The following is a 19,433-nucleotide window of genomic DNA, read 5'->3' as shown; positions in this document are numbered from 1 at the left end:
ATTGGATGATAAAATCAGCAGAGCTTTCCCTCATTTCAGATCTACCCCTTAGATTTAGAGCGACTGCTAAGTGCACTTGCAGTGCAAAGTGGATTTTCCTTTCGTAAATAACCCCCCACTGTATTTGCATCCAAGCGACAAGCCGTTTCAGAATGAAAGGTCAGCAAAATCAGCCTCTATGATTTTTTTTCCCAGCTCAGGTCTCCTTAAAAGGGTAAGGAAACTTTCAAATAAAGTTTTCTGAAACTTTCCTTACCATTTTTTGCCAGCGCCTCCTTCAAAGCTCCGTACTTTTCTTAGTTCTGGTACCCAGTCCAGCCGGGGCTGGGGCAATGTTTACCTCTGGTCGGCCTGGACTTATAATCCGCTGCCTGCGCATGGACAGTAGAATCCCATATACTTCTATGGGGCTGGGAGATGAATCGCGAGGCAACCAGGTCAGCATGGCAGAATAAAAAAAGGGTAAGGAAACTTTCAGAAACCTTTATTTGAAATGTTGGATGGCTAAATGGTTAGCTCGCTGGAAACTGGCAGTTCAGTGTAGATGTTGATGGATGAGAGTTGTTTTTTTTTTTGTTTGTTTTTTTTTTTTTACAAAGTCTTATTCTTCCGATCAGATTTTTGGCTTATTTGACATTGCAAATAAAGGAGAAGGAGGTATCCGTGAGAATAGGGCTGGAGACAGGCGAATCTTCCATCTGACGTTCCCATATACGACACGGCATTGGATGAATGGATGCGTTATCTCAAAAGCAGCTACCATAGCTAAGGTATGATTTTTTTTAATAATTCCTTTCTATGACAACCTTTGAAAGCTTCTGGTTAATCCCAGTTTTAATATATGGTATCAATACAGCATGGAAGCTTTGATATATTAGACTTCTGTACCTGAATAGTTCAGAAATGACTATTCAGGCACAGAAATGGTTTAAAATGTTCTAAATATCATAACTTTTTCTAATTGTAAGGAGCTTTTCAGAAAAATGTTATGTTATAGTACACAAGATACCCCAACTTCAAGGGTAGGCAAAAGCTAGACCTACACATAGCCGCATACTTGCAATCTGATAGTAATGTGAGTTAAATGGGGCAAATATGAAAATATCATGCAATCAAAATATAAGCAAAGCAGATAAAAAAAATTAATTGTAAATTGTATAGCCAGCTTTGTAATTAGCCTAAGTTTGGTTCCATGTGTCCACCATGCTGTGCAACTTCATCTAAATGTGGAATACTTTGCTTTAAATAATTGGCTTATACATGGGTCCGCTTACAATTAGATTTCTGTATAATTCTAAACTTTGTAGATTGTACAATTAAATTGACAGCTTTAGTTTTGTTGCTATTTACTAAGGGCCTGTGTACACTGAAATTTATAATGTGCCAATACCCTATCAGTGTCATAATCTGTACAACAGGGCCTGACACCTACTTGCTGTTTTTAGGGTTTACTGTATTCTGTGAGAAGAGAACCTGTAGTGTATATAAGTGTTTGACTTCACGTTAAAACTACCCATGCATCCAAGCATCCTCACTAAATCAATATCAACTATTCAAATTGGGCAAAAGAAGCTTGTTATCAACGGAATAACTGTAGTCTATGCTCAGCCTTATAAGCCTGTCTCATAAACTCCTAACCTGATAGCTATTGCCGTGCTGCCTAGGCAAGCCAATGGTTGGAAGAACGATTCGAACTATGCTCCTAACCCATGCATGTGCAGAGCTCGTCATCCTCATCGGGGTCTCGACCTGACTGCAGTGCGTCGTTGTAACCGATTTTAGTAGGCAAATGCTCACATTCAATGGCGTCTGGCACTTTGGAGAGGTGTTTTCTTCACGGATGAATCACGTTTTTCACTGTACAGGGCAGATGGCAGACAGCGTGTATGGTGTTGTGTGGGTGAGCGGTTTGTTGATGTCAACGTTGTGGATTGAGTAGCCCATGGTGGCGGTGGGGTTATGGTATGGGCAGGCGTATGCTATGGACAATGAACAGATGCATTTTATTGATGGCATTTTGAATGTACAGAGACACCGTGATGAGATCCTGAGGCCCATGGTTGTGCCATTCATCCATGACCATCACCTCATGTTGCAGCATGATAATGCACGGCCCCATGTTGCAAGGATCTGTACACAATTCTTGGAAGCTGAAAACATCCCAGTTTTTGCATGGCCAGCATACTCACCGGACATGTCACCCATTGAGCATGTTTGGGATGCTCTGGATCAGCGTATACGACAGCGTGTTCCAGTTCCTGCCAATATCCAGCAACTTCGCACAGCCATTGAAGAGGAATGGATCAACATTCCACAGGCCACAATCTACAACTTGTTCAACTCTATGCAAAGGAGATGTGCTGCACTGCGTGAGGCAAATGATGGTCACACCAGATACTGACTGCTTTTCGGACCCCCCTCCCCCCCAATACAGTAAAACTGCACATTTTAGAGTGACCTTTTATTATGGCCATCCTAAGGCACACCTGTATACAAGTAAAGGTGCAAAGATCTGGAGCAATATTTAACCCATAGCATTCAAAATTATATATAAATTAAAACGCATAAAGGTTTATGCATGAAAGTAATAAAAAGAGTCCATAATTAATGGTAATATTATAAAAGTCCAAAGACCAAGAAGGGAGGGAGGGATGATAGTAAGGGATCCACATTCAGGGCTGCCTTCAAAGGGGGAACCAAAACCAAGTTCCAGAGATTCTGAGAAAGATACAAGGAGAGAGGCGCCTCTGGGTGTAGAAGTAAAACAATTTATTCACAATTCACATGTACAGGCAACTCACATTTGTGAAGTCATCAGTAAGCGTGTATATTAAAATAACCCATCGTGGGGGTGGTCATCAGGTCCATCAGTCTGTTCCTGCTTGCTGGGGAACTTGGCTGTTCATTGTGGACACCGCAAGATGGTGAAGCCGGCCGGGTGGAGCAAAAACTCAAAATGAGATCTGGAGTGCAGTTGAAAGGCAGGCAAGGGGAGATGACGTCACTGATAAGCGACGCGTTTCTCGAGCGTATGAGCTGCAAAGACGTGGCAGCCACGCTCCTTCTTCGGCCACTTCCACAATGGGTTATTTCAATATACACGCTTACTGATGACTTCACAAATGTGAGTTGCCTGTACATGTGAATTGTGAATAAATTGTTTTACTTCCACACCCAGAGGCACCTCTCTCCTTGTATCTTTCTAAGGCACACCTGTGCAATAATCATGCAGTCTAATCAGCATCTTGATATGCCACACCTTTGAGGTAGATGGATTATTTCGGCAAAGGAGAAGTGCTCACTAACAGATTTAGATAGATTTGTGAACAATATTTGAGAGAAATAGGCCTTTTGTGTACATAGAAAAAGTCATAGATCTTTAAGTTCAACTCATGATAAATGGGGCAAACACAAAAGTGTTGTGTTTAGAATTTTGCTCAGTGTATGTAGCCAGGTGCTGGCTATGTTATAATGAAATCTAGGGATACTGATAAGTGGGACTATGGCTTAAGCCTTTTCACTCTAGTGCCCAGTACGCAGATAACTACATGTACGCAGAGTGAGGGATAATCTCCTAATCTTGGGAGATCTGTAGTCCCACTGCCAATACATACTGCATTTCTGAGTGCTGACTGAACTGCACATACCAGAGGGCTGGTGGAGCAAAGATGATTCTTGGAGAGCAGATATATTCAACTGCGAGAGGTGGGCTCGCTCTCTCTGTGTGGGATTCCTGTCTGGACAATTGGAGGCTGCTGTCACTGCAGAGATTTAGCGGACTTTGGCCGCCTAACCGGTTGCCATGATGGTCAAGCAACGGAACTGCATCGCTATGACGCAGATCATCAAATTGGGACTGCATCCATCTATCTTCACTCCAGAACTTTGTAATCCACCTCCACACTTCTGTTGCTGTTGCACCACTTTGACAGCCTGCTGGGTGGCTATTCCTTATCTCCCTACTGAGATTTAGGCGCCTGCACATGACACTCTGTTTCCATGGAGACTCTTATCATCAGGATTGGTGAGCGGGCGGATGCCCAAATTCTTTCTGTCATCCAGCTGTTTAGAGACACTGCATGCAGACATCTTTACACCTTAGTCACTGAGAAACCTTTGCTGTAAGCACTTCAATTGTTTATCTGTTTAACCTCAGTGGCCTACAAGTATTCAGCACTGTCTACGGGCCCCAATATTGCTAGCAGAAGATAACTGGACCTATTACATAGGATTCTCAAATGCAATTTGTTTAGTTAAAGGAAGCACTCTACCCCTGTTGGCCATTATTAAAGCAATAAGTGCATTTCATTTATAATTATATAGCTCAGTGCACCAGTGGCCCAGAGGGAGCTGACAAACTGTTATTGTCTTTCCCCTTTCTGACAATGTTGCATTGGAATGGTTGCTTCTAATTGCACTAAACTGTCTAACCAGATAAACACTGCAATTTGGTTGTTGATACTGAGTTCACTGTTCTATGCTCTTTATTAGAATGCGTATGCTGATCTAACTACTAATTGAGTATTGGTTGACCAAAATATAATACAGAAGTGTTATTAAAGAAAAATTATTATTAAACTGTGTCTTCTGCTTTGTTATTTGCTGTTGCTGAAATATATTTGAACCTGGAGTGTCAGAGGAATCAAGAGGCTTGCAAGTTCAGAGCAACAACTGGGGACAAGCATCATCAAGCGGCCCCTACGGGGGTAGCGCTACATATAGAAGAAGGGGAGGTGAATGGGGGTAAAGTACAGGTAACGTACAGTGGGAGAATGGGATAAGGGGGTTAATGTGAAGGATAAGGGAGGTGACAGGATTAATAATCAGAAATAGGATGGAAGAAAATGAATACCTTCATTATCTACTGCTGCCTGTGATCATCTACTAATTAATGAATAATTCATCAATAAATAATTTATTCATTTGTTCTATTCCAACCGCCCTTTCTTCCATTGTAAGGGGAAGGGGAGGACTCTCCAAAGGAAATAGTAGTGTGTTTACATCTTTGATCACAGCGATTGCCTATAGAAGTAATTTGGCTGCACCGAGTCTGCAAGTATATAGAGAACTACAGACTAGTGAGATCAACAACACTCTGAAGTCAATGAGCAGCTTAAGGTTAACCAGAAAAAAACTGATCAGTTTAACAATTTCCACAATCAGTTATATCTGCCAAAATAAATATTACAAAACATAATTGACAGGGCTCAGTCAGGCAACACAGAACTGACGAGGGGTTCTGGATGATGATACCTTGTGTTTAGAACAACATTTTTCATACTAAATCATCAACACTCAATCCTGATCGCAGCCACTGGATTTACAGTCTTTATGTTTTACATGCATGGCCTTCCACATGTATCCAGTGGCAGAGCCTATTCTCTTCTGTAACAGCAGCATTAAACCTGCCTGCAGGTCGCTTCATTGTAACCTGTACAAATAAAATAATAAAAATTATGTTTAGTGTTACTAAGAGTTCAAAATCAGTACCATGGCTTTTCCTAGCCACTCTTTGCCTCTTGCAGATACCAATACCAGTACACAGCACAGTGGGGTTCATCTACTAAAATAGAAAAGAGTGCAAAATCTGGTGAAGCTGTGTATGGTAGCCAACCAGCTTCTAAAGTTCAGCTTGTTCAATTAAGCGTTGACAAGAAACCTGGAAGCTGATGGTTTCAATGCAGAGTTGCATCAGATTTTGCACGCTCCAGTTTTAGTAAATCAACCCCACTGTTTTGATGTACTATCATTTTTTCATATGTAACAATAAACTTCTCCATGACCTCTAATGCCGTGTACACACGGTCGGAATTTTGGCCCGCAAAAGACCGATGAGATTTTTTCATCGGAAAATGAGACCATGTGTATGCTCCATCGGAATTTTGCTGCAAGCCAGCAAAAAATTGAGAGCATGTTCTTAATTTTTCGGTTGAAAAAAGTTCCTATCCGAAAATGTGATCGTCTGTGGCACGTCTGTGGCAATTCCGAAGCGCAAAATCCCTACGTAATTTTTTTGGCTTGTCATAGTGTTGTACGTCACTGCGTTCTTGACGGTCGAAATTTCAACAAACTTTTGCATGACCGTGTGTAAGCAAGGCAAACTTGAGCGGAATCCCGTCGGAAAAGCCGCCATATCTTTTTCCAACGAGAAAACTGATCGTGTGTACGCGGCATACCAGTCTCTTATATAACACCATAACTATTACCATACATGATCCAGAACTTCCAATATACACAGGGAAATGCAGAGCCTTTCACCCATATTCAGTAAAGCATGTCAAACCTTAACTGTCTAATAGGCCACAGCATACAGATTTTGATGTACCTTCAGCTTTAATACTGGTTATTAATAAGAATGCATTATTAGTACCAACCTCCTCATATGTGTACTTCTTACCCTGTGATACAAGTTAGTTTGTTTTGCCCCATAGTATTATGATAATCGTTCTAATTGGGATGTTCCCCTTCCATGTCATATGGGCTTTTAATAAAAATTCTGTTTGTCCTTCAACTCTTCTTATTAGAGTTACTCAGCTATATCACTTGGACCTTTTACTTTATTTCAATTAAGTAAGTGAATGTGACGATGAATTATATATTGCTAGACAGTTGTATTAGTATACCATAATTATATGTTTTCCTATCAAGAAGTGTCTATTCACGATGTCCTATTTGATTAGTCCCTCTTGATATTCCGGTGCCCGGCCAAGGAGTTTTCTGACATGCTGGCAGTGCATGGGCATGAAGGTGCGACCCCTTTTCACATTTTACTTGAGCCATGGTATGTCTGTGCAAATTTGTAATACTGTATATAATCCTGTTCTCCATATAGCTATTATTACAGCTATCTTCACGAGTCCTGATGAAGCTTGAATAAAAAACGTGTTGACCCATGAGGAATATTTCAATGTACAGTATTATTAACCATTAGGCAATTCAGCTGTGTAATGTATGATGTTACAATTTTTTGTGAAACCATATAGTCGATTGCTACAACACACAGCATATACTTGATTGATTTTATTGATGGATCTTGGAAATATGTATTTTTACCATTTTGTTTGTGCTCCATATCATGCTTGTGTAGCCCCCCCTGTTCCTAAAATTGGGGCTATAATGTAAATTTAGTTTTTGGCTGAGCTGTAAACAGCTCATATTTGATTATATAGTTTATTTGGTTCTGCTCTAGACTTAACTGAATTGTGCATTTCTCACTGTTGCCAGTGAGTGTCACTGGTACCACAGACCAGTATGAGAATTACAACTAGGTTGAGCTATGTAATGAATGTTCTTTTTCCAGAACAGCCCAGTAGGATGTTCCTGGCCACTGTGCATTCTGGAAAGAGGTATTTCTTGGGCAGAGTCATGTGCTCATTCTCGTCTCTTACTTCGGGGCCCTCCTGGCCTGAGGCTATGTTGCTGCAAGTTCTGCAAGTAGGCCCAGAAGCCTGTCTGGGGCCTACTAATCCTGTGGTGGTCCTTAGGCTGTCTTGCCTGTGTGGAAGAAGCCGAGCCAAGCTGAGGAGATCCAGGGGAGGACCCTTGCTGGAGAGAGCCAGGATGACGGCTGGTCTCTCGGGAGGGCCTGGTAACTCATTTGGAGGATGCACCTATATCTAAACTACTCTTACTAGTAAAGTCCGACAGTATCTAGCTTTGGCTCTTGTGTATACAGGTGCACATGTATGGGTGTAGATTCCCAAACGTGGAAGTACCTGGACACGTTTCTAAGGGTTACATATTTTGCGTTAGCTTAAGGTCATTTTTTGATTTTTACTTTTATTTTTGTTAACCACTTGCCGACCGTGTCACACAGATACTGTGGCACAATGGCTCTCCTGGGCGAAATCCCATACGGGTACGTCCTACCCATTTTCGCCACCAGAGGGTGCCGGCGCGTGCCAGGGGGCCTGATGCGTGTGGCCGGAGGGCACGATTGCCGCTGGCCATGCGCGATCGCGTGCACAAGCGCGAGCACAGGGATTTGTGTGTGTAAACACACATATCCCTGTGCTGTCCGAGGAGAGGGGCCATATTGTTTCTTCCTACGAAGTAGGAAAAACGATATGGCTCCTCTCCTAGTCACTCACATCCCCACACAGTTAGAACATGCTGAGGGAACACACATTTAACTCCTTGATCGCCCCCTAGTGTTAACCCCTTCCCTGCCAGTGACATTTACACAGCAATCAGTACATTTTATAGCACTGATCACTGTATAAATGCCAATGGTCCCAAAAGAGTGTCAAAAGTCTCCGATCTGTCTGTCGCAATGTTGCAGTACTGCTAAAAATCGCAGATCACCGCCATTACTAATAAATAAAAAAATAATAATAAAAATGCCATAAATCATTCCCATAGTTTGCAGATGCTATAACTTTTGCGCAAACCAATCAATATACGCTCATTGCGATTTTTTTTTTAACAAAAATATGTACAAGAATATATATTGTCCTAAACTGATGAAGAAATTTGCTTTTTATAAAAAACTTTTGGGGATATTTATTATAGCACAAAGTAAAAAAAATATTGTTTTTTTTTTTCAAAATTGTTACTTTTTTTTTGTTTATAGCACAAAAAATTAAAACCGCAGAGGTGATCAAATACCACCAAAAGAAAGCTCTGTTTGTAGGAAAAAAAGGACGCAAATTTTGTTTGGGTAGCGTCAAACGACTGCGCAATTGTCAGTTAAACTGACGCAGTGCCAATTTGTAAAAAGTGTTCTGGTCAGGAAGGGGGTAAAATCTTTCAGGGCTGAAGCGGTTAAGGTACACATATCTGTAGATTAACTATAGGGAGCGCTGTACCTGAGTCCTGTCAAATTCATTCTAGCTTCCTCTAGGATATTTGTGCCTAGAGAAATGCAGGGCTGTCATTGCTCCCCTTCTTCTAATAAGAAAAATATTGCCTAGATCATGGTTACCATTCTTCCACGTTTCCTTGGAACAGTCCCAGGGCATTGTTAGCTTTGAGCTTCCACATCTCTTGTAGGGGGCTCCGGGTCTTGACGCTGTGACCACCTGAGTTTTAATTTCAAAGTTTTGTCATTGCAGTGCTGGCCTGTTCAAATCTCAGACACAGCAGCTATATAGAGCCAAGGCTTTCCCTCACCTTCTCCCTGTCTGTACTGGGGAATCCTTACACACTCCTGACCCCTACACTCTGTGTTACACACTCCAGGCTCCTGCATTCTGTGCGTTATGCACTCCTCACCTACAGCTGAATAAGCCCAGTTTTTGTTTATCATACCCCTTTAAAACCCTCCAACTGTTACATCAATTTGGCCACTCCCAAAATTAGTTGCGCCACATCATTTCTATACTAATATTGCCCAAGGCACTTCGTCTTTATACCTTCAATGTTTGCTTCCTCTTCCAAAAGTCTGTGATCAGTTTGTCCAATTGTTTTTGAGCATGATTCTGTGTGTGTGACTACAAATGTGGGTGCCGTTTTATGGCTGCAGTTAAAAGTGGGTATTAGTAGGGTGTCGCCATATTTCAGTTTAAGCCAAAGTTTATTTATTTTTATAGTACTTATATTCAATGAAAAGTGTACCTTTTGCTGATGGCTTTGTTGAAATCTTCCATCCTCCACCACCCATCATACCCTCCAGTGGTAACCTATAGTCTCCATCAATGAAAACAGTTCTGAACAGCTGTCAGAATTACATCATTTTGTGTTTGTTTGGTTCTTGTTAAGATCTATACCAGTTTAGGACTTTAAGTGGATGTAAACCTTATTAATTAAATTTGACCTAGGCACATACAGTATCTCACAAAAGTGAGTACTGTACACCCCTCACATTTTTGTAAATATTTTATTATATCTTTTCATGTGACAACACTTGAGAAATGACACTTTGCTCCAATGTAATGTAGTGAGTGTACGGCTTGTATAACAGTGTAAATTTGCTGCCCCCTCAAAATAATTAAACACACAGCCATTAATGTCTAAACCGCTGGCAAAAAAAGTGAGTACACCCCTAAGTGAAAATGTCCAAATTGGGCCCAATTAGCTATTTTCCCTCCTCGGTGTCATGTGGTTCGTTAGCGTTACAAGGTCTCAGGTGTGAATGGGGAGCAGGTGTGTTAAATTTGGTGTTATCGCTCTCACTCTCTCATACTGGTCACTGGAAGTTCAACATGGCACCGCATGGCAAAGAACTCTCTGAGGATCTGAAAAAAAGAATTGTTGCTCTACATAAAGATGGCCTAGGCTATAAAAAGATTGCCAAGACCCTGAAACTGAGCTGCAGCACGGTCACCAAGACCATACAGCGGTTTAACAGGACAGGTTCCACTCAGAACAGGCCTCGCCATGGTAGACCAAAGAAGTTGACTGCGTGTGCTCAGCGTCATATCCAGAGGTTGTCTTTGAGAAAGTGATGTAGGAGTCCTGCCAGCATTGGTGCAGAGGTTGAAGGGGTTGGGGGTCAGCCTGTCAGTGCTCAGACCATACGCCACACACTGCATCAAATTGGTCTGCATGGCTGTCGTCCCAGAAGACAAGCAGACTAAGGACATGATTACTTGAACCATGTCCTGTGGTCTGATGAGACCAAGATAAACTTATTTGGTTTAGATGGTGTCAATCGTGTGTGGTGGCAACCAGGTGAGGAGTACAAAAATAAGTGTGTCTTGCCTACAGTCAAGCATGGTGGTGGAAGTGTCATGGTCTGGGGCTGCATGAGTGCTGCCAGCACTGGGGAACTACGGTTCACTGAGGGAACCATGAATGCCAACATGTACTGTGCCATACTGAAGCCAAGCATGATCCCCTCCCTTCGGAGACTGGGCCGCAGGGCAGTATTCCAACATGATAACGACCAAACACACCTCCAAGATGACTACTGCCTTCCTAAAGAACTGAGGGTAAAGGTGATGGACTGGCCAAGCAAGTCTTCAGACCTAAACCCTATTGAGCATTTGTGGGGCATCCTCAAACGGAAGGTGGAGGATCGCAAGGTCTCTAACATCCACCAGCTCTGTGATGTCGTCATGGAGAAGTGGAAGAGGACTCCAGTGGCAAACTGTGAAGCTCTGGTGAACTCCATGCCCATGAGGGTTAAGGCAGTGCTGGAAAATAATGGTGGCCACACAAAATATTGACAGTATGGGTCCAATTTGGACATTTTCACTTAGGGGTGTACTCACTTTTGTTGCCAGCGGTTTAGGCATTAATGGCTGTGTGTTGAGTTATTTTGAGGGGACATCAAATTTACACTGTTATACAAGCTGTACACTCACTACCTTACATTGAAGCAAAGTGTCATTTCTTCAGTGTTGTCACATGAAAAGATATAATAAAACATTTACAAAAATGTGAGGGGTGTACTCAATTTGGTGAGATACTGTATATCTGCAGTGTTTTCTCATCTCTCTCCAAAGCCCTAAGTCCTGTGTCTTTCAGCTGCTCCATTCTTCTGTTATCAGCATGATAACTTCTGACAAGTTCTCCGACAACTGAGATAAAACCAGCTTGAAATTTGTGTCGGGGATGGTGCTATAAATGGTCTATTCACAGCACAGCTCTGCACATTTCTTCCTTTCGCTGCCTATGTGGAGTGGGGGTGTGTGCCTTTCCTCCAATCAGCTGTCACACAGTGTATGCCAAGACTTCACTCCCAGTGCTGAACAGGAAGAGAAAAGTTCTAACAAGATGTGCATTTTTTAAAGAATATAGCAAGCTGAAGACAGCAGATATGCATGTAAAACCTATGTAGGGAGATTTGTTTAATCCCTGTGTATCATCTGAGCCTGTTCACTTCACTGGGTATATGTAAGGGTTTACATCCACTTTGAGCTATACATAAAAGGCAAAAACGTTTTTTGCCTTTACCACATATTCATAGTTGATGTTCTCTGGGCTTCTCTTCTGCGTACAACCTAATATTGTTATTAGTCAAATTTTTTTTTACCTCTAGGCAAAATGGGTTTCTTCTATTTTCCCTGTGGAATCATTTTTCAGGTTTTCCATTTCCTTAGCTTTCAATTTTCTTCTATGCGCTTTTCTGCACCGACTGCCAAAGAACAAATGCAGTGCATTATAAAAGGCATCCAAACAATGTGATCACAATGAGCCTGCCCTTTGAGAAGCCATGCTAACCTACTCAGAGCTTCTTTAATGTTTTTCCTAGTTACTTCCTAGCTCTGTCTGCCTTTTTGTACTTATTTTCTACAATTTAACCAGCTGCACAGATTCTGATGTTTATATATATTTTTGAATATTATGGCATTAAAGTCTTAAAGTGTATTTAAAGTCGAAACCTTTTTAAACCTTGGATGATGTGTGGAAGAGTAAACATGGCCTTACAATGATCATACAATGAGCCCACACATGTTGGAAAATTTTCCATTGGTAAGTGGCTACAGCCAATCACCTTCAGCCCCTAAACAGAGTATTCTGACAGCAGCAGAATGTCCAGGCAGTGTATTGCTCTATCTACCTCAATTATGTTGCATGGCCAGCTTGACAATCCCTGTAATATTTTTATTTGTCCTAGTAACTACTGTCACCATTCACTAAGACTGAAACAAAATTCTAAATTTAGAGATGTCACCAGCAATTAAATAGAGGTGAAATCTTCCAATAAGGACACTTGTTTTGGTGACAACCGCCTGCCATCAAGAGAATACCTCCCACTTCCTGTTATTTCTATAGAACAGGAAGTAAATGGAAATATATAAACAGACAATTCTGTTGAAGTGCTGTATTAAGATACTTCAGAAGACAGCAAGATAATTTGTTGAAGCTCTGAAAGAATTACAAAAGTAGTGTTGGAGTATTGGAGGTGTGTCAGTCTATAGTAAGACCAATAATATTTGCACTAATCAAAACTGTTGTGCCATCATAATGACATTGTGACGCCTGCCTTTACACGTACTTGAACTTTAATGGCATCCCAGTCTGAGTCCGTAGAGTTCAATATTGAGTTGGCCCACCCTTTGCAGCTATAACAGCTTCAACTCTTCTGGGAAAGCTGTCCACAAGGTTTAGGAGTGTGTCTATGGGAATGTTTGACCACTCTTCCAGAAGCACAGGTTAGGCACTGATGTTGGACAAGAAGGCCTGGCTCGCAGTCTCAGATCTAATTCATCCCAAAGGTTTCTATCGGGTTGAGGTGCAGGCCGGTCAAGTTCCTCCACCCCAAACTCACTCATAAATGTCTATATAGACCTTGCTTTGTGCACTGGTGCACAGTAATGTTGGAACAGGAAGGGGCCATCCCCAAACTGTTCCCACAAAGTTGGGGGCATGAAATTGTCAAAAAAGTATTGGTATTCTGACTCCTTAAGAGTCCCCTTAGTTCCAGTAAAGGCCAACCCCTGAAAAACAAGCCCACACCATAATCCCCCCTCTACTACATTATTTGGACAAGTGTACAAAGCAAGATCCATAAAGACATGGTTGAGCGAGTTTGGGGTGGAGGAACTTGACTGGCCTGTACAGAGTCCTGACCTCACCCCTATAGAACATCTTTGGGATGAATTAGAGCGGAGACTGCGAGCCAGGTCTTCTTGTCCACAGAAGTTCTAAAATGTGCCACTTTTACTCTGTGGTGCATTGGATGAGGCAAATTCAAAATAAAATGCCAACAGTTGCTATCTTACAAAAGTGGAGCCAAATAAGACCAAATTCTTTTTGGTGTACAGAAAGAAATTGGCACAGACAGAAATCACAAAAGTGTCTCACCTGCAAAGTGGCACAGCATGCACCAAATTCAAGTATGATTTCTAGACAGGTACATGAATTTGATGCATGCTGCACAACTTTTAAAACACTTGTGAGACACTTTTGCAAAATCTGTAGGTGCCAATATTTTTGGTTTTCAGGGTGAAACTGAAATGAATGATGAGATTGCCACTAAAGAAACCACCACTGATGCAACCCTGCTCTAGCCACAAACAGAACAAAAGTAGAATTTTTGGTACATGGTTCACAGAAGACCTTCAAGAACCATTCGAAAAATATGTGTTGTGTGATTGGACAAGATGGAGGAAGGGGGAAGATAAACAACACTATGGGGTTGATTTACTAAAGGCAAATAGACTGTGCACTTTGCAAAGGTGCTCCAGGACTTGGTAAATGTGGAAAGCTTCACTTTGAAAAGAATACCCAATCGTGTGCCAGGAAACTTTAAAAAACAGCATTTTTGCCTGTACATGATTGGATGATGAAAGTCAGCAGAGCTTCTGCTCATTTACTAAGCTCTGGAGCAACTGCTCTTGCAGAGTGCAACTGCACTTCGCAAAGTGCACAGTCAATTTGTCTTTAGCAAATCAACCCCTATGGCTTCAGTGGCACAACGGGATGGAAGTATAGTAAGAGTTATACTACTCATCATAAATAAAAATGTAAACTGTAAAGAAAGGGCAACAATCCTGGACCTGGCATACACATAAGCAGAGTTTTAACTTTTTGTACACAGCAGATTTTGCTGTGGTGGAATTTGAAGCAGGCATCACAAACAGGATATGTAAAAATGTTGCATAAACTGAATTGTTTTTGTACAGAGAAGTGAAGCAAAATAACTACGCTGCTACAAAAAAGCAGTCACATAAAGTGCTCCACTGGTGCTACTGTCAACATAGCACTTTCTCTAGTTGCTAAATGAAAGGGTTAAACATTTTTTTGTCAATTCAATTGTTTAAACTATTAATACCATAATGGAAATAAATCTTTTGAGGTATGTTTGTTAAAAGAGAAGTATGTTTTGTTTTTAATATTCATACTTACCTAGGTTGATGAAGCATCAGACCAATGCTGCTGCTGTCCCCCGGCATCTCTGCACTAAGAACCGAGCCACCGAACACCGCCGATGGCTCGGTTTTCACTCCTCCCCGAGAGGAGAGCTGCTGACTGTCAGTCAGCAGCTCTCCTGCTCTGATCCTCCACGCTCATTGGAGCACTGAGCTGTTGAGGGGCGGGGAGCGGCTGTCTCAACGACTCACTGAGACTGCCATCAGTCAAGGCAGCTGGCGGATCCAGACTTCGGAAAGTCGGGATGATGTGCTGCCTCAACTGACAGCAGTGACATCAGCAGAGACCACTCTCCACTGAAAACGGTCACAAGAGTGCAAAACGGATTGCACTCCTGTGACCCAGAGGAGAGGCCCAGCCTAAAAAGCTCAGGCTGGACTTCTTCTTTAAATGAATGTATGACACAAATGATAATCAACCTCAATTTTTTGAGCTTTTCATGTAGAAAATCCAAAAACAAATTCAAACTTTTTCCTCACAATTGTAGTATAGTTATAAAATAATATTAATATTTTCAACCATTAGTTATTTGTTACAAAACCACAGAGTAGGCAGCTCAGACAAAAAATACAGATGAATAATAAACAAACAGCTTACTGTGAACAGATGCATATGGAAATAATGGCAATTATGAGGGTCACCATGGCGATAATCAGACTAATCACAACAACCTGACCTCGATCTTCTTTTAAATAAAATAAATCAAGGTATTCACACCTTTTCCCAGTATATCCTTTTTCGCACCTGGAAGAAAATATTAAAATTAGATAATTAATTTTATTTGTGTGACTTACATTACATCTCATAACTAGAGAGGGGGGGGAGAAGTAGAGAACCACTTCTACACCGATTAAAATTAATACAAGTTCAGGGCTACTTTTGCAGCTGTGAGCTTTTAATCCTTTGATTACCATTACATACATTAATGGCCATTCACTACTAGAAGGTACAGCCATGATCTTTAATATACCTTTTGTAGTCAAAGGGTTTATCAAACAGTCCTCCACTCTGAATTACTTGTTAGACTGGTGACCTGCTGTACTTGTGGCGGCAGTGGGCCGGTCGGTCAGTTGGGTCAATCGCTATTGTCACACAACTGGGTGGGGTCTGTGCCCCGAGCCCACCCTTTTTTGAAGCCTATTAGAGCCTCAGGCTCTAATCACATGCTAAAAAAAAAAAAAAGCCCCATTGGAATCCATGCGTTCGGCGCCCTGCATGTAGATTGGGGGGGCCAGACGCATGGATAGGGGGGCAGCATTATGGGCCGTCACTGATCAGAACTATACTCACCTCCATTCCAGCGATGCAGATGTCCAGGTGCTCTTTGCCGGCCACTAACATCTTCGGACAGTCCTCTTCCAGGTTCAGATTTTTGGCTGCTTTGATTGTCCAGGTTGAGTTAATTTATCTCAGCAAATACTAATATTATACACTGAGCTGTGCACTTGATAGGGTTACTGCTTTGCTAGAGACTACCAAATCTATCACAACTTCCCTGCTGATTGGTCCATTTGAAAGAGTGGAGCTTGTGAGCAGGCAGGGTTTAGGAGAGGTGTCTGTTCCTGAACAGTGGAGGGGGGTGGGTTTTTTTTTTTGGGGGAGGGTGGGCAGCAAACAATGCACCCACAGCCACCCCCCCGGTCAGTGGGGTCACCAAGACCCGCTTCCTGAATGGCCAGGAGGAGAATCAGTGTGACAATAGTGATTGGAATCCATGCGTTTGGCGCCCCGCATATAGATTAGGGGGCCGGACGCATAGATAGGGGGGCTGCGCCCTGCATTATGGGCCGCCACTGTTCCTGAAGAAGTACTGTCTGAAGCAATATGAAGTAGCCATATACTCCAGAGAAGCACATACTTGAACATGTTATCACTTACCTACAAGATGGTTCCTTCAAAGCCGCAACAAAGCGACATTTTCCTTTTACGCAGTAATGTTTGTATGACTTTGGACATCGAGAGAAATAACCCCTCCATCTTGCTGGCTCTGAAATCTCTGCAAGGAAGATTAGCAAACATTCATATTTTATGCTTTAAATTAAATTCAAGTATTTTTCTATTGGCTTGTAAAGAATGTTAGCTTAAAGTGTATCAATGGTCAAAATTATAAATCATATATTTATTTCCACATTGCATTTCTATCTTTAGCCTACTCCAAATAATCTGAATGATTTTGAAGTTTGTAAACTTACTTTGCGAAGCTCTACACGCATTGCTTTCCTTGAATGCAGTGACACATTCACTATACCTGTGAGTAGGCACCGCTGTGTCACACATTTCACAGAGTCTACCTTCTGAAATACAGAGGTGCCGAGAGGAGAAGTTTCAGGAGGCGTAATCAGTACAGGAATCAGTACTTGCAGGCAGCAACGTACCATGGGATATGCAGTCCTTAGAAACTGAATGCAAATAGCAGAGGAGAAGCTGCATAGCATGCAGGGAATCCAGGAAACTCTGGAAAAGATGGCCAGCAAACTGCACTCACAAGATGAATGGGGATTTGTCAAGTAAGCATATTTTTGATCATCAAAAATAACTATTGTTTGTATTTTGATTACAATGCTGATGTTATAAAATAAAAGGGGCTGCGTACAACCCTCTATAAATGAAAGGTTGTACCTGGCTGTACTCATGTAAGTGCTGATGCTTCCAAACATCAGTGTTTACCCATGTATGACTTATTTCCCAAATGCAGAAGTTTTGCATTTCGAAAATACAATGTATGCACGTGTACATGGCAATGCTGATACAGAGAAGCAACAGAGTTTACAGCCGCATTCACTTGTATAGCAAGCTGTACACAGCACCTATGGCTTCTTGGGCGCAGTAAAACATTTTATTTATGTGCAGCATATTTTGTACCCGTCACTGTCCATGTGCAGGAGGACTGAAAGTTCAACCAATATACACAGGTTTTATTTTTGAACACTGCTGTGTACTGTATTGGAAAGCAGCGCTACTAAACAATTTTGGGAGGGGATGTGGCTTGGCGCATGGCACAGTGAGACGCTTTAGACTGCAGTTCCCACTTTTAACAGGTATTTCAGTGACTCCTGACCTCTGACATGATCACCCAACAGCACAGATGGGCAGACAGCAAAACAAAGAGGAAAAGAAGATGGTGCCTGACCCTTCCTCCCTTGCATGCTCAGAACTTAATGCTGCTGCACATGTGAGCTCTCAGTGATAACTCCCTCCCCTCAGAGCTCAGACAAACTATCCACAAAATCCAGGAGCCTGTCCTGAACATCTCTCAGATTTGGGAGGACCGAGACATGAAGTCCTGTATTGAATCTCTGCTCAGCAGACAGGATTTTTAATCTTATGTCAAATGTTTAGAAAATACATATAATAGCTGATCTGAAAAAAGACATTGTAGAATAGAATAAATAGAATAGAAGAACTAGAACAGACTTCTAAGGATCCTAAATGAACCCATGATGCAACCCTATTGGAACACACAATTTAGATACACCAAGTACTATACCAGCAAGATGACCTTGAAAACAGGAATCGTCAAAAAAATATAAGGCCTCCCAGAATCTGTTGAAACCAAAGATCTGGCTGCTGCTGCCACTGCAATCTTTAACCAATTGCTTCCAAAGCAAATATTCTCTTATCGAGAAAACCAAATCTTTAGCACATAGAGATCCTGACCCGGTATTTACCAGGGACTCTATTTGTAGGATTCATTTTTTAAAAATAAAAAAAGAAGCCTTTCACGCAGCAAGAGCACAGCATACCATATTATTTAATGGAACTCCAATCCTTCTATTGACAGATTTATCATGCCAAATGTTGGCCATAGGCAGAGCTCTTAAGCCCGTGACAGAAGCTCCTTGTGCCAAAATATAAAATACCGGTGGGGCTTGCCAAGGCACGACGCCCGTATTGGGCTGCATTTTTAGAAAAATTGTAACCACCCCATATCACTTTGCCTTATTGGCTCCTGAAATCAAAAACACCCAGGTTACCAGCTAAACTGTGTTGGCAGCAACAATTCAGAAAGTAAATAAAGACCTAAGTAAAATATCCATTATCCACAAGAATAGCTGTCTTGATCCCATGTCTTCCACTCTAGATATACCTTTTTCGGTTGCTTAGGTCAAGAGAACACATGATCTTTCTTTGTACTTAACGTGATTAACATTCTTTGAAATGTCTGTTTGTGAAAGACTCCAGCTCACTCTCTTAAACCAGGGAAATTGATACATTTTTTTCCCCTCGTTTAATAGAGGTCTACACACTAAAAACTATACACCTTATAGTTTCTTGACTATTATACTACAGTTTCCTATCTACACCAGAGACTGGAACATGTAACGTTTTGTTATAATCTGCACTCAAAATAACTAGAGTTTCATTTCTCATTTTATAACACTTATTTCATCCTCTGTTGATTTTTATAGTGTTAAATAACCTAGGGGCAGGAGCTGCCTGGTGTGACTTCCATGTTTCCCTCACTTAGGACCTTCGGAGCATGTTGGCACACTGAACTTTTGTGTCTGAAGACAACTCTTCTGACAAGGTTAAAATCTCTTTATTCAGTTTACTGTTTAACCACTAGATGTCATCACCTACCTTGCTACCAGAATTTCATGCTAAAGCTATCTAAACTGGTTACCTGTAATTTGTATATATTTCTGTTTTCTCTGCCCTAGCCTGACCTGGGA

At 41.6% G+C, this 19,433-nt stretch overlaps 1 protein-coding gene across 1 annotated transcript in view; it reads right to left on the bottom strand.

Annotated features, from left to right (window-relative positions):
• Positions 1-561: 561 nt before the first annotated feature.
• Positions 562-19,433, bottom strand: part of BTC (betacellulin) — a 105,885-nt gene continuing 87,013 nt past the window's right edge. The window contains exons 3-6 of the mRNA XM_073601023.1: positions 16,639-16,756; positions 15,358-15,504; positions 11,918-12,019; positions 562-5,431 (exon numbers count right to left, since the gene is read on the bottom strand). Of these exons, the coding sequence (XP_073457124.1) occupies positions 11,920-12,019; positions 15,358-15,504; positions 16,639-16,756 (365 nt within the window). The 3' untranslated portion in view covers positions 562-5,431; positions 11,918-11,919. The remainder of the gene's footprint in view (positions 5,432-11,917; positions 12,020-15,357; positions 15,505-16,638; positions 16,757-19,433) is intronic.

This window comes from Aquarana catesbeiana, linkage group LG01, assembly GCF_042186555.1.
Source record: "Aquarana catesbeiana isolate 2022-GZ linkage group LG01, ASM4218655v1, whole genome shotgun sequence".
NCBI classification, from domain to species: Eukaryota; Metazoa; Chordata; class Amphibia; order Anura; family Ranidae; genus Aquarana; species Aquarana catesbeiana.
The sequence above is the reverse complement of the archived record's forward strand: the minus strand, read 5'-3'. Positions and strand labels throughout refer to the sequence as shown.